This window comes from Orbicella franksi, chromosome 1, assembly GCF_964199315.1.
Source record: "Orbicella franksi chromosome 1, jaOrbFran1.1, whole genome shotgun sequence".
Taxonomy (NCBI): Eukaryota; Metazoa; Cnidaria; class Anthozoa; order Scleractinia; family Merulinidae; genus Orbicella; species Orbicella franksi.
In genome coordinates this window covers 18,323,623-18,336,896 of record NC_138145.1, presented here as the reverse complement: position 1 = coordinate 18,336,896, position 13,274 = coordinate 18,323,623, and the positions used below count along the sequence as shown (strand labels likewise).

The 13,274-nt window shown below is 37.0% G+C and overlaps 2 protein-coding genes across 2 annotated transcripts; one reads left to right on the top strand and one right to left on the bottom strand.

Moving 5' to 3' along the window:
- Positions 1-577: 577 nt before the first annotated feature.
- LOC145494645 (translocon-associated protein subunit beta-like) lies at positions 578-5,817 on the bottom strand. The gene is made up of 6 exons (XM_081474183.1): positions 5,744-5,817; positions 4,988-5,148; positions 2,689-2,787; positions 1,942-2,053; positions 1,601-1,678; positions 578-821 (listed from the first exon to the last, which is right to left on the bottom strand). The coding sequence occupies exons 1-6, from the start codon at positions 5,750-5,752 to the stop codon at positions 711-713; spliced, it is 570 nt and encodes a 189-aa protein (XP_081330309.1). The 5' UTR covers positions 5,753-5,817; the 3' UTR covers positions 578-710.
- An 89-nt stretch (positions 5,818-5,906) lies between these two features.
- Positions 5,907-12,935, top strand: LOC145494626 (uncharacterized). The gene is made up of 3 exons (XM_081474162.1): positions 5,907-6,820; positions 9,809-10,024; positions 10,348-12,935. Exons 1-3 carry the CDS (start codon positions 6,193-6,195, stop codon positions 11,328-11,330), a joined length of 1,827 nt encoding a protein of 608 aa, XP_081330288.1. The 5' UTR covers positions 5,907-6,192; the 3' UTR covers positions 11,331-12,935.
- Positions 12,936-13,274: the final 339 nt, after the last annotated feature.

Sequence of the window (13,274 nt, the reverse complement as noted above, 5' to 3'; positions counted from 1 at the left end):
ACCCAGTACACAAAAGGTGTTTTTGCTACCGGTGTTGTTTGCTCAGTTTGCAATATGAAAACTGCTCGGTTAATTTGAATGACTGCCTAATTTATACAAATGTGCGGTGGTGGTGCTTTATGCTGATTACATGGTTGTGCGTGCTGTGCGAGGGTGTTACAATTGTTACATAGTGCAACACCGGAATCGCCAGCGTACACCACAACTGACATTGGGAAAAGAAAGTCTCTGTTTACAGACCTGTGATTTGAGATTGTCTGCTTTGATAGTTTCATTGGTCAGTTCCCAATCAGCAGGCGTGATTATGAATTGTAATTTGTACTTGTATTGTAATTTTACAGAATATCTCAACTGATCTTCTACTTATCTCTTTAAATTCTATTTTCTACACGGCCCCACGAGCTTGTAGCTTTAACCCTCACCGTGTTTAATTTATGTAGTTTTTCCGTTCCGATGAATAGCACGCTTTGTGGAAAGTAAAGTTATTTACAGCTACTTTTAAACAGTTCGTTGATATCTTGCAAGTGGGGATGAATAGAAAGGCCTTAAGTCCGTATACATACCAAACAAAACCAAATACGTAAAAAAACGTTTTATTTTAAAATTATTTTAGGAATTGGCACATTTTCTTTCACATTCTCTATGTGCTCCACGGGAACTGTCGATGAAACTCGTCCCCAGTGCTCTAACAGGTACGATTCTACTCGGCTCTAGTTCTTCTTCGCCTTGAAATTTTCATACTTTGAGTGACTTCGAAACCAGACAAGAAACGGTATCAGAATGGTGGGTAGAGACATCAAGCTGAACAGACCCCAGTCGACCTGTAAAGAGAATTGTTTCGTGGTTAAACCAAGAAGTGAACTGCCACAAAGAATGCAGGATGAAATTGGTCCTTTAATGTAGGGAATGAATAATATTTAACAGAAAAATGAAATGAAATAAATGACTCTGCCTTCACTGGATGATATCTGCCTCTGTGCCAGTCTACAACAAGTTACTCATACCCTCCCCCCACCCCCTCAAACCCCTCTCTCGCATTTAGACTATCCCCTTTTGTAACACATCTGGCTGCCCAGATGTGTCCAAGATTAGAGTATTGTTTTTAGGGACATGGTATGAGGCTTGAACTCTCAAAACTTTCAATCTTGAGCTGATATTCCTAACCAGTTGATCATTAGCTCTCCCATCTTTACACACTTAGGTTGGACCAAAATGTCCAAAAACTAAAACGCTGACCATAATAGGGTTTACCATGAAGCACCCAATCAACGACTTGAATGTTAAAGGGGCAATGTCACAATATTTTAAGTCAGTGTGCAAAGAATATCAAGTTTCCGGCTTGCTCTGGTTAAGCTCTAACTAGGATGTACTTCCCCAATTAGTCATTTTCACTTCCCCCCTCACCCTCACCAAAAAAGATTTATATGCATTATAAACAACTTGAAAAAGTTGGACAATTTTTTCAAAAAGTGCCTTTTGCAAGGTAACACCTTTGAACTGGCTACCAGGGGGTACCAATAGTTAAATAGAGGGCAAAACTTTAATTGTTTATATACTCTTTATAGACTCTTTATTACAAAAACTTAATGTGGAGACTTACTAAATGTGGAGAGTGTTTACGGTCATATTCTTGCTGAGCCATAACTCCTCCCTCCCCTGGGCTTGTGGAAAATGCAATCTAGAAAGGTAAAAAACAAAAGAGACAACATTACAAGTACAACAATATCCAAGAAATAGATAAAATACTTTTTTCTTCCTGTTTGAGAAAGTGGGATTAGTATATAGAGCCTAACAGCATTTAGAAAAAGAAAAAGGCCATCAACTTGTCTTACTGCAAGCTTTACTGTCAACACAACATGGACTCTCAGTTCTTACTCAAGGTGTAAAAAGCATGCTAAGGGAAATTCACCTGTCATAGTAACTACTGTAAACTTAGTTTACCTGAGGATCTGTGGCATCTTCTGAAGCCTTATATGAGACTTGAGCAGCTGTGAAGTTAAACACTCCAGACCTCATAGGTTCAAGAATTATACTATGTGATACATTAGTACCACTGAAAGTCAATCAAGGAAAAGCTTGTCATGTAATACAATACATATTAATGTCATCAAAGTACAAAAAAAGTTTATTTTCTGGTATAAGGAGTTGGAAATGGGTGAACTAGCCAATAAAACTTTTTACCTGCCCAACAGTAGAAAAGAGGGTTACAATCTACTAGTTTCCTGACAAGGATAAAGTTCGCTAGCCACACAGGGCTTTTTCGCCAAATTCATCAAATTCTAAATTGGACATTTTAAGGCCCCCTGACTTTTCTAAATGTTCTTGCCAGCTTTTCTGCTCAATAGCATCCTTTGGTCTGAAAGTTCAGGAGTTTAAAAATCCAAGTTTTCACACCACAAAATATCAAGATGGCCACAGGAAGGCTGCCACATACCATAAAAAGAATCACTTATCCTGAGGACTGAGGATAGTTTTGATGGAATAGAATGGTTGAAGAAATCTGTCATGTCAACAACTTTATAACAATTGAGCATTTTGAATCACTGGCTTACAACCTGGAATAAATTGTGCTGCTTGTTAGTCTCCACTACATATAAGTAAAAGATTCTAAAAACCTGCTAGAGAGAATCTCAAAGTATCACTTATATCAATTCCTATATAAAGTTAATTATTATATTTATAGGATACGGAGCAATAGTTTTCCACTTGACTGACAACAATCCATGAAGAACCTTAAAATGATCTGCTGGAAAGGAATTGTCTATCAGGGACACTGATGTTGCAGGGCTGAAGATTCAAAGGCCATGATATATTAATTAGCAAATGTTACACTTAGATATGGTCTGGTGTGCTGGCCTTGTAGGAAAAGAAACATAAAGCTCTATTGTTATACTTCATTCCCTACAGTATCTCTACCCCCATTGGCCAGGTAATTAACTATATCACACACTACCCATAACTTTGGGGCCACATTTAAAAACGATTTTCAGTCCATACTGCACAGTCTCAGCACCCTAATGTTTATAAACATTATAAGTGTCACTCGATGGAATGTGTATCAATGTTATTCATTACGAACCACAAACCTTATCTTTGAGGCCTTTCAAATTCTTTTTCCTACAGCCTCATCGATTTTTACAGCTGTGAAGTTGTTTCATCAAGTGATATGAGAAAGAACGAAGCATCAAGCTTCGCATCCGTAATGGTGGTTGACATGAAACTTTGAATTTACTTCATGTAAGTAGTTGCAAAAGTGTTAACATTTTGTCGTATTTTACATGAAACAAAACAAAAAACGTAAACAAACTCTTGAGAGTGGACAGTACAGACTGGAAATCAACTTTAAATCCAGTAAAATTATGACATCAATATTCTCTGTTCTGACTACTGATCACTATTGTGGTGTAAAGTACAAGTGGCCTAAATGCAATGGTTAGCACCATAGACTCCAAATTGAGTGGTCACTGTGTTGTGTGTAAGACACTTCACTCTTACAGTACTTCTGTCCACCCAAGAGAGTAGATTCATGGGTATTGGTAAGTTGTTATGAAGAACCTGACAAGACAGGGCTGTAGCCAGAAAAATATTACGACTGAGGCAATACCCACGGTTAAATTCTCTTCCTAGGTATTTTCCAGTGTTTTACATTTCCCTTCAAAAAAGAAACAACAGAAACCCCCCCCCCCCCAAAAAAAAAAACAAAACAAAACAAAACAAAACAAAACAAAACAAAACAAAACAAAACAAAACAAAACAAAAATGAGTGAGGCAAGTGCCTCGGTTTGCCTCATACTGGCTGTACAGCCCTGTAAGATGCTCAAGAAGAGTGGAATAACCTACAATCGACTAGCATCCCATCTATGGTGAGGAGCAATATTTCTACATACTTAATGCCATAGAAACAGGAATAAGCAGGTTGAGATAGTGTACTCTTTGCATGGTACAAACAACATATATTTTTCATTCTAACAACAGAAGACCACGTACAGGAACACACAATGTACAACTATGAAACACATATCTGGAAACCTATGGTAGTTGTGAGAATTTGGCAGTGCACAATCTCGGCTAGATGATTCTATATATTCTCAATACTTGATTGCTTCACAACATATTAAAACTCTAAAGAGAAATAACATTTTGGTTCTGATTTAATAGTCATTTTTTCAAGTTGACATGAATGTGTGATCTTTTTTTTTTTTTTTACAGCAAAGCAATATAATAGCAAAGTGTAAAGCTAAGATACAAAAGTGTGTTACAATTACGTTGATAATATGTGTTGATTTACATTGTATGGATTAAAAGAAAAAGAGGATGAAAGGCATCATATAGACATTTGTCAAACTTTCTTTAGAAAAGCCATAATGTAAGATTTTAGTTTCAGATGCGGGTGGTTGAAAGAAATGATCAAGGATGGCCGCATAAGCAGAACGAGTAGTGATGTTCATGTTCGGGGAATCTGATGAACTGATCTGATTAAGGCTGGGGGAATCTGTGAATTTGAGTTTTCGTCTCCAACTAGCAGGGATAGAATTTATCAGTTCATAATATGTGGTAAAGGGATCATGTAGCCGCAATTTTTGTTGGAATTTTTGGAGGGATAGAAAGGTGCAATCAACATCAAGCAGGTCTTGCAAGCATATGATTCCATTTTGGTACCACTGTTTGAAGAAAATTGTGTTCTTGTTTATTAATATGTTACTGTTATTCCAAATTATTTCATTCTGAATCTGTATATTGTCATCAGTGAAATCTGATCTGTAGTCTTGCCAGTATTTCAGCACAGAACGATAAAAAGGAGGTAGGTTGTGTAACTGAATTAAATTTATATCCTAACGGCAGTGAGATAAAAAGGCAAGGCCACCGAGGTCACCAAGCAAGTGTTCTGGTATAGCTTTCCACCCTGCATCAGAGTTTTGTTGTATCCTTTGAATCCATGAGATTTTAAGGGCAATTTCCATGTGTGAATGCGAATGTGTGACCTTACCCGCTTCCAACATTGTAGATGCTATAGTGAACTGTTAACTCCTTTCCTTCAACAACATACTGGTTTAGGATATTTTTTGAGATGAGCAGTCTGGCACTTGTCTCTCCTTCAGCACTAAGAGCACAACTCACACAAGCTCCAACAAGGAGACACAAAAAGAGCTGGGAAAAAAGGAAGACACTTGACATTTATTTAAATAGGTGATTTAAAGCATGACTTTTTTGTAGAATACACATGGTTCCATTTAAATTGACTAGCTTTTTATTTACGTTCAGAGCCTTTTATTACTATTTGTATATCTCTGAAATGGAAGTATTGAGCATGATTTAAACGTTAGACAAATAGTTCCTGAGCGTAGATCGCAAGAGTGATTACATACAAGCTCATATAAAGGTTCCACTCTTCACTCCAGTTTTTGCTAATTAAAAATGTTTTTAAATAGTTGCTTTAAACACACATTGAAATCAAGATAATTGAACACTTTCGCCGTACAAATATATTACAAAAAAGGCAAAATAAATCTATGCACAATTTCAATGGACGCTTATTCAAATAGAGGAAAATTGATAATTTGCGTGTCCCTTGCAGATTTTAACTGATAAACAAAGCAACACGTGATAGTAAACCATCTACATACAATCGGACCAGAAAAATCGAAGCGCTGTTTGAATCTTTGATTAGAACTTTTATCTTGATAAGACTATGATGGATCGTGTAACCCACAGTTAACGGCTACATAACAAACTCCAAACCTACTTGTTTCATTTCTGCTACACCAGTCCGACCGTCTCGCGGATTTGAAAGGAAGAAAAGAAAGAAAGAGACGAGATGACGTGTTCGAAACCGAGGCACTTCCACGCGCATGACTTCATGGGTGTCTAGACGAGCCCACAGTTGTCGACGTGACGTCACTTCACCTTCACAACGGTGAGACAATCAAAGACGAAACAGACGAAACAAAGATAAAGCAAAGTTTATAGCCCGGCTAAGGCTACGGTGGTTACGGTAGAGCTATGTAAGGATTAAAGCTTTCTTACTCCTAGCATTTACATCTTTGAGGTTATTTGGGAGCAGTTGTTCGGAGCAGTTAGCGTGACTTCTGTCCCTTTCCTCCAGCAAGTATCAACCTATCTCCATGTGTTGTCCTCGTTGAGAGGTGTTCGTTGACTGAGAAACTATTTTAGTTTTAAGACGCTAGTGCGAAGATGAACAATAAATTAACTTCAGAGCAAATAGACGGAACTACAAGGCTTGGCCATGAACAACTTGCCAACGGAAACATTGATGATGCTTGCAGCTCTTTCGAAAAGGCCGTTCAGCTTGCAGAGGACCTGAAGGAAGGCTTTACAGCGAGAGCGTGCTATTTCAATCTGGGAGCTTGTTATGTTGCTCGAGGAGATCCTAAACGTGGTGTAGAATTCTTACTAAAAGCTTTTCCACCCGACAAGGAATCAGACGGCAGAACAAATTACGCTGATTTACAATACAATTTGGGAACAGCTTATGACGCTCTAGGAGACCTACACAAGGCTGTTGAATGCTACGAGACTGCAGCCGAGGAATACAGAACTCAGGAGAACCAGGAGATGAGAGGGGAAACACTTCTAAGGCTAGGGAAAGACTGGACGAGTATCGGTGAATTGAAAAAAGCCGCAGAAATTTACGAGCAATGCGCCCAAATTTTCCAAGAAATGGGTGATAAAAACACTCAATTACTAATCCTCAACAACCTTGCTAGCTTGTTGGCTGACCTGCGTGACATTGCGAGTTGCGGTAAAATTCTTACTCAAGTTATTGAACTTTGTCTAGAAGTTGAAGACAATGCTTTGAAAGGTGAGTACAATACTCTACAGTCTGCTTACAATAAATTTGTGAAGTAGTTTATATAGTCCTGTAGTTATCAAGAGTGTAGTTATAATCTGATTATAATTAATTACGCATCAACAAACATCCTATTGAAGTGTTCAGAATTCCATCATCGCTCCTTGGATACCAAAGCAAAACTAGCAATAGAGGTTTGTTGCAATGCTCACTGTAGCCAGAGCTGTTGCAATAAGCTAAGATTTAGTTTAAGGGGTCTTTTGAATGTATATGAAAGACAATCAATAAACCTTTTCAGGGTTCTTTTCATCTCGAAGAAACTAACTAACAGCTAACTAGGTTATGAAGATACTTAAGCTTGAATAATAGTTATTCAAGCTTAAGTTATTATGCTGTTACTTATATTTAAAAGCAGTGTTACAAGGGACAACTTGCAAATGATGATTGGTCACGCAACAATGTTTTGCACAAATTTGAACTTTGTGTTATGAGGTGATGTTAGTGTGTTAGTGTGGCAATTTACACATCATTTATGAAGCAGGTGTGAATCTTTTGATTTATGGATGCATGATCACTCTATAGGTTTTTTCTGGCCATGTTATAATTAAAGAGAAATGATTTCCTTTACAAATTTGCAGAGCCCAGTATGGAGCTGCCATGTTGGTGGAGCTCCTTGCTCCACCATTATGGCGGCTAGAAGATAGTGTAAACATCTGGAACTTACTTTGGCTCTCTAGTCGACTGATTATGTGAACTGAACCAAAAAACACTTACACAAACACCTTTCCTAGTACTTTAATTCCTAAAATGGCTAGAAATCACAAGATAAGTGTACGCTTTTAGACAAACGTGATCTTAACTTTGTATCATGCACAGCCATAACTCTGAAATTCAAAATGCACTGGTTTCCAAACCAAGTACACTACTGAGCTGAAAGGTTGTAAACAGAGATAAATTTAGATCCCCTTATTTCTGATAAGGATAAAAACTTTTGTGGCTCTTTAGTTTAGGATTTTGGAATGTAATGACGTCACATGAAAGCAATCTGTAGGTGGTGATCCTCAACAGAATAATGGCCAGAGCTCCAGATTTCTTATTAAAAGCACTAAAAATCCCAGCATAGCAAAGTTTTGGGGTAGGAATCTCTTCAAAATAAAAACATCTCAGAATGCAGAAAATGATTTGAAATTTGGTCCAGCAAGATTGATTAAAATTAAATTTATTGGTAAAGTGATTATTGATTATTATTCTAGCTTGCAATTCAGAGAACATACTCTAGGGAATAACTAAAGAGAGTATTATAACTGATGATCATAACGAATTAATAATAATAAATTGGTAGATAAACATTTTTCTATATTTTCATTGACATGAGTTCAAGAAGAGATTTGCTTATCCTCAAACATGCCAGCTGCACCCTGCATTTTTCCATTAACCGAACTGCATGTATAGGCTTTTTTTTGCCTTTTTTGGACTGCTTAGATCACATTTCTTTTACTGTCAAAGTAGATGTTTATTTTTTAAATTTTTACTTCAGTAGTGTTGCAAATTTGTTTTAAAGAAATCTGCAGGGGTATTAAAACTGAAAGTTAGATCTTTGTTAACAATGTAGTAGTAATTAAAATTATAATATCTATTTAACATACCTGCACTTGTCTGTCTAACTGCAGGTGCTCAGATTAAAACTATTATTTAATTTGCACCCGGGGATATGGAAAAATTTTGTTTATTTAAATTCCACTGTAAATATTCTGCTCATAATAAAAATGTACATGTACCTAATGTTTGGACAACACTAAGTGAATCCTTATATAAATTTCATCATGATATGGTGTTGTCAAGTTTCAAAGCAGTAAATGTATAAATAATCAACTTTAAAGCTATTGTAATTTAATAACAAGCATTTATCTGTTTAAAAATTTATGTGCAAAATGTTGCTAACTGAGATGGCAGATTCAGAATACATAACGTGGTCATGCAACGGTTGTTTTATGTTTATGGCAACTGTGTAGCAACCCCACCTTGCAGACAACAGAAAAAATATTCAGTTTTTGCTACAACACTATATGTTGCTATTTCACCTAGTTTTGCGTCCTGTTCTGCTCAATGTAAGGTATTACATTTAGTCTGTTTTAGTCCAGGATATTTGCAATACCATATTTTTTGAAATTAAGGACTGAGCTGAAATCAGTAGGCAAGTGTATGGCTTTATAAATTGTTGTAGTATGTTTATGCATTAGCATACTGGAGAATTTTCCTTGGTACGAACTTAGTGAGAAAGACGGAAATGTAATTTTTTTAAATTAAGGACTGACCTGAAATCAATAGCACCATGCATATTTCTACAGGTAGCTAACAAGCAATTTGTTTAAAGGTAGCCTGCGAACGCAGATGTATTTCTGGCTGTCTCTTGTCTCCGCTGAAAATAACGACTGTGAACCCGAGCCAGGAAACGATTTCTGTGACATAGGAATTTTAAGCCAATCACAGTTTAGCTCAAGTAGCCCCAGAACTACTGTGCGAGGTATTTGCTGCGAGGAGCACTCGAGTTTCATTCTATCATGGAATCTGATTGACCAAGGAGAAACAAAAGTCATTACGTCACAGAAATCATTTCCTGGCTCGAGTTCGCAGACGTTATTTTTGGTGGAGACAAGCGACAGCCGGAAATACGTCTGTATTTACAGGCTAGTTTAAAGGGTAATCCACTTGTAATTATGTGAATTTAAGTTAAAATTATAAGCAGTGGATGAAAAGAACACATTATCACCCAATAATTCTTGCAGGTTAAAGAATACATAGCTGACAAAAGAAGCGATGAGGAGGCTTCATTCTCCCTTTCTGTAATTAAATTGATACTAATTTAAAATGTTAACATTATTATTTACCTTGAGGAGATTATACTGATAGTGATTATTGTTTTGTCTCATGCTTTTTTTTGTATTTTTTTTTTTTTTTTTGCTGTCCAAACTTTTCAAGTGATGTTTTTTACCTTTATAGGTAAAGTCTACAATGACATTGGTCTACTTTACAATGGATTAAAGTCGTATGAGAATGCTGCAGAGTGTTTCGAACTGGCAATTCCTCTCATGCGAACAGAGAATCCTGACAGGAAACTGGAAGCTGTACTTCAACAAAATCTAGGAGCTGTGTACAATCAACTTAAACAATTCAACAAAGCAATGGAGTGCCACAGGCAGGCAATCTCCCTACATGGTATAAAAGACATTTTATATGGTTTAGGATTTCTGAATGTGTAATTTAATATAATATTTTATAGTCGGTCTCTTAATTTAAACCCACAAATTACATGACTTTTATGTTTTCCCAGTCAGGAATGGTTCAGACCGGTCATTTAAGGGTACAAATATCATTTAGCAAAATTGTAAATGTATGTATGACTTATGTATGACTTATAATTACTCATTTTGAATTTTTAACTTTAAGTGGAGAATCCAAACTGCCATTCTCACTGTAAACTTTAAAATTGATAATTATAAATAAATTTAAAACATTACTTTTCATTTTTCTTGTGGTAGGTGAACTGTCCAACAGAGCAGCACAAGGGCAGGCCTTCTGTAATATGGGTTTTGCTCAAAGTCAGCTTGGAGAATTCAACAAGGCTGGAGAGAGTTTCACACATGCAATCCAAGCAGCAAAGGACTCTAATGACAAAAGAGGCTTGTGGCAAGCTTATGAGGGTTTAGCAGCAGTGAGCTTTCTTGGACAGGATTATGACAAGGCTGTTGAGTATTACAAGTTAGCATTATCAGTTCTGTCAACTACAGGAGAAGTGGAAGTTGAACACAACAACAGAATTGTCAGCAAACTTGCCAATGCCTTAGAGTGCCAGTTGGTTTTGACCAAAAAATTAAATGGAAGGCTTCCACCCTTAAGAGGTAACAGTGTTAAGAGTGATGCTACAGTCACAAAAGAGAGGGTCAGAAAGAGCAAACGAGTAGGAAAGACTCGTTCCAGACAGGAACACCACCAGCTGATTGCAAGAGGAATTGATGGGGACCAGACATCTACAGAAGAATCAGGGGAATCAGGTTCGACAGAATCATCTAGCGAGGAGGAGATAAAGCAGAAGGAACAAACATTAAGGGATAGACAACGCAGGCAGAGTACAGTAACCACTGAAGTTCAAGTTCATCATGAACAGAAGCCTTCAAGTCAAAAAAGTGGAAGAAAATTGACATTCACAGATTCTACTGAAGAGGAACAGGTTGTGAAGGATAGGGAAAGGAAAGATAGAAAACCACGGCATTCTCAAAAACCAAGAAATACATCTTTCAAAGAACCACTCAAAGCAACACAAGTAGAGAACCACTATGAGCCGGTAGTTGATGATAGAGTGGCTTCTCCTGCAAGGAGTGATCATTCTGATGAGATGCCAAGAGCACATAGAGAAGCATACCTAGCATCAGTACAGGCTTCTGCTGGAAACAGGCCAGAGCCAAACAGAACAGATGAGCGAGACGGGCAAAGTGTTCAGTCTAGAACTTGTGTTATTCAGTAATAAGTAGACTTCTACTGAAAATGTCTGATCAGCATCAATGGAAATTATTTTGATATTACATGTACACGCAAAGTTTTAAAATATCAGTATGGAATTATTAATAGATTTCTATTTTTGTATCTTAAAATTACAATGTAGATCTCCTAAAGGTTGTGTGGTTCTCCAGTAAAAATAATGGGTCTGCTAGTCTTGGTCAACTAATTTGTAAAGAGTTGCAGTTAGTCTGATCCTGGCTGAAGGGTTTGTCTAAACAGTTAATTTGTAAACTGCACAAGAGTATGGAAAAATAAATAAATAAAAGGAACTCAATAACAATAACAATGCACAATATCATCCCCAAAGGTAACTCCAATGACTGCAATGTTATATTATTATACCCAAAACCAAATTTTATTCAATCACCAGAATCCAATTAAATCCAGCTTGAAAAACTTAAGCTTTTCATTGTAAAGTTTGCTTTACGTACGGCTTTACACCTTTTATAGTTTCCCTTAAACAACTTTTAGACAAGGTTATGGAATAACTGGGTAGGATTAGATTGTCAATGGCAATTTATAGGTTAAGTGGAACACACTTATGTTGTGCAGGCTGATACTTTTAGTGAGGAGTGTTAAAAAATGCAAGGTAGTTTCGTACTGACTGCAGTTTAAATAGCCTCTAGATGGAATGAAAAGCCTGTGGGACTGCCATACAAAAGGGATGGGGGTGCTTGTTGCACCTTTTACGGGTTAGAAAAGTTAGCCTTAAAAGGTCCATAGCGGAAGCTTTTGCGAGACCTTTTAGGGTATTGAGCCAAACAAAATATAAGAGTCGAGACAACGTGCTGTTTTAGAATTGGCACCTTTTAGGGATGAAAAAATTTCAAGCTGTGCCCATAAAACAGGATCTTGGTACCTCTTTGGGGTTCTTTTCAAAATTTCCAATGAGCACCCCTTTTTTATATGGGAGTCCCCCCCCCCCCCCCCCCTCCTGGGACAAAAAGTAGTTTGAGATGGTGGGGGCTCAAAAGCCAATAGTAAATGACCAAAAAGAATGTCCGAGTGAAAAGAACTTGAGTTCCAGATAGCAGGGGTCTCGACACAACTGAGTGTGTAGGGCTGTCATAAAGTTTTGAGTAACCTGTAACCTTGATCTTCACAGCTGTAACAAACCTTTAGAGTGAATGGTATCAACTATAGGAATGTTCACTTGTAACATCAAGAGCCCATCAAACATATTCAGTCGTAGCAAGCATTACAGGTTATGGCCCTTATTGACAGCCCCGCGGTGTGATATAGTTTGAAATGTAGACTTAAACCATACGTTCAGAAGTAAGAACATGTAAAATAGAAGTCTGTGTTTGGAAGTTTCTTGGTAACAAGTTGAGAGTAAAACACAGGGTAATTTGAATAATAATATTACTTGGATGAAAACCTTTTCAAATGGGTTAGAGATCAGTTATTTCTACTTGCCTGACACCTTTGTCACTCGCATGGGCAAGCAAGGAGGTGCAGTACTGTTCAACTAAAATTATTTACAAGCAAATTAATATTGTGAGAATGAGATAATAAATGGGCTTTTGCCATACTAGTGTGTTGTCTGTAATAAAGTTTGCTTTCTATTGGATTTAGTGTTGTTCCATAATGTGGTACAAGAGATTAATTTAGTAAGCAACAAAGTTCTGTAATGCATGCAGAGATATTTGTAAGGTGTCATTGTAGGTCTACATTGGGTACAGAAAGAAAATCGAGTATCATAGGCCCACAATGGCAGTAGAAAGATAGAATTTGGAATTCTTTGCCAGTGTTGAACACTGGTTCAACAAGCTTTCCCATCTTTAAGAAAAAGATGATCAATTCTTCAATGAAATAATGCTGAATTGTTTATGCCACGCACACAAAGCTAAAAATGGCCATATTGTATGTAGAAAGAAAAATGACACACTACTGTTGGTCTACAATCTGT

Coding starts and splice junctions, on each gene's coding strand:
- LOC145494626 (XM_081474162.1), top strand. CDS start 6,193: ATGAACAATAAATTAACTTCAGAGCAAATAGACGGAACTACAAGGCTT. Junction 6,821..9,808: donor TGAAGACAATGCTTTGAAAG/GTGAGTACAATA, acceptor TTACCTTTATAG/GTAAAGTCTACAATGACATT. Junction 10,025..10,347: donor GCAGGCAATCTCCCTACATG/GTATAAAAGACA, acceptor TTCTTGTGGTAG/GTGAACTGTCCAACAGAGCA.
- LOC145494645 (XM_081474183.1), bottom strand. Junction 1,679..1,941: donor AAGATGCCACAGATCCTCAG/GTAAACTAAGTT, acceptor TTACCTTTCTAG/ATTGCATTTTCCACAAGCCC. Junction 822..1,600: donor GTAAACACTCTCCACATTTA/GTAAGTCTCCAC, acceptor TTCTCTTTACAG/GTCGACTGGGGTCTGTTCAG.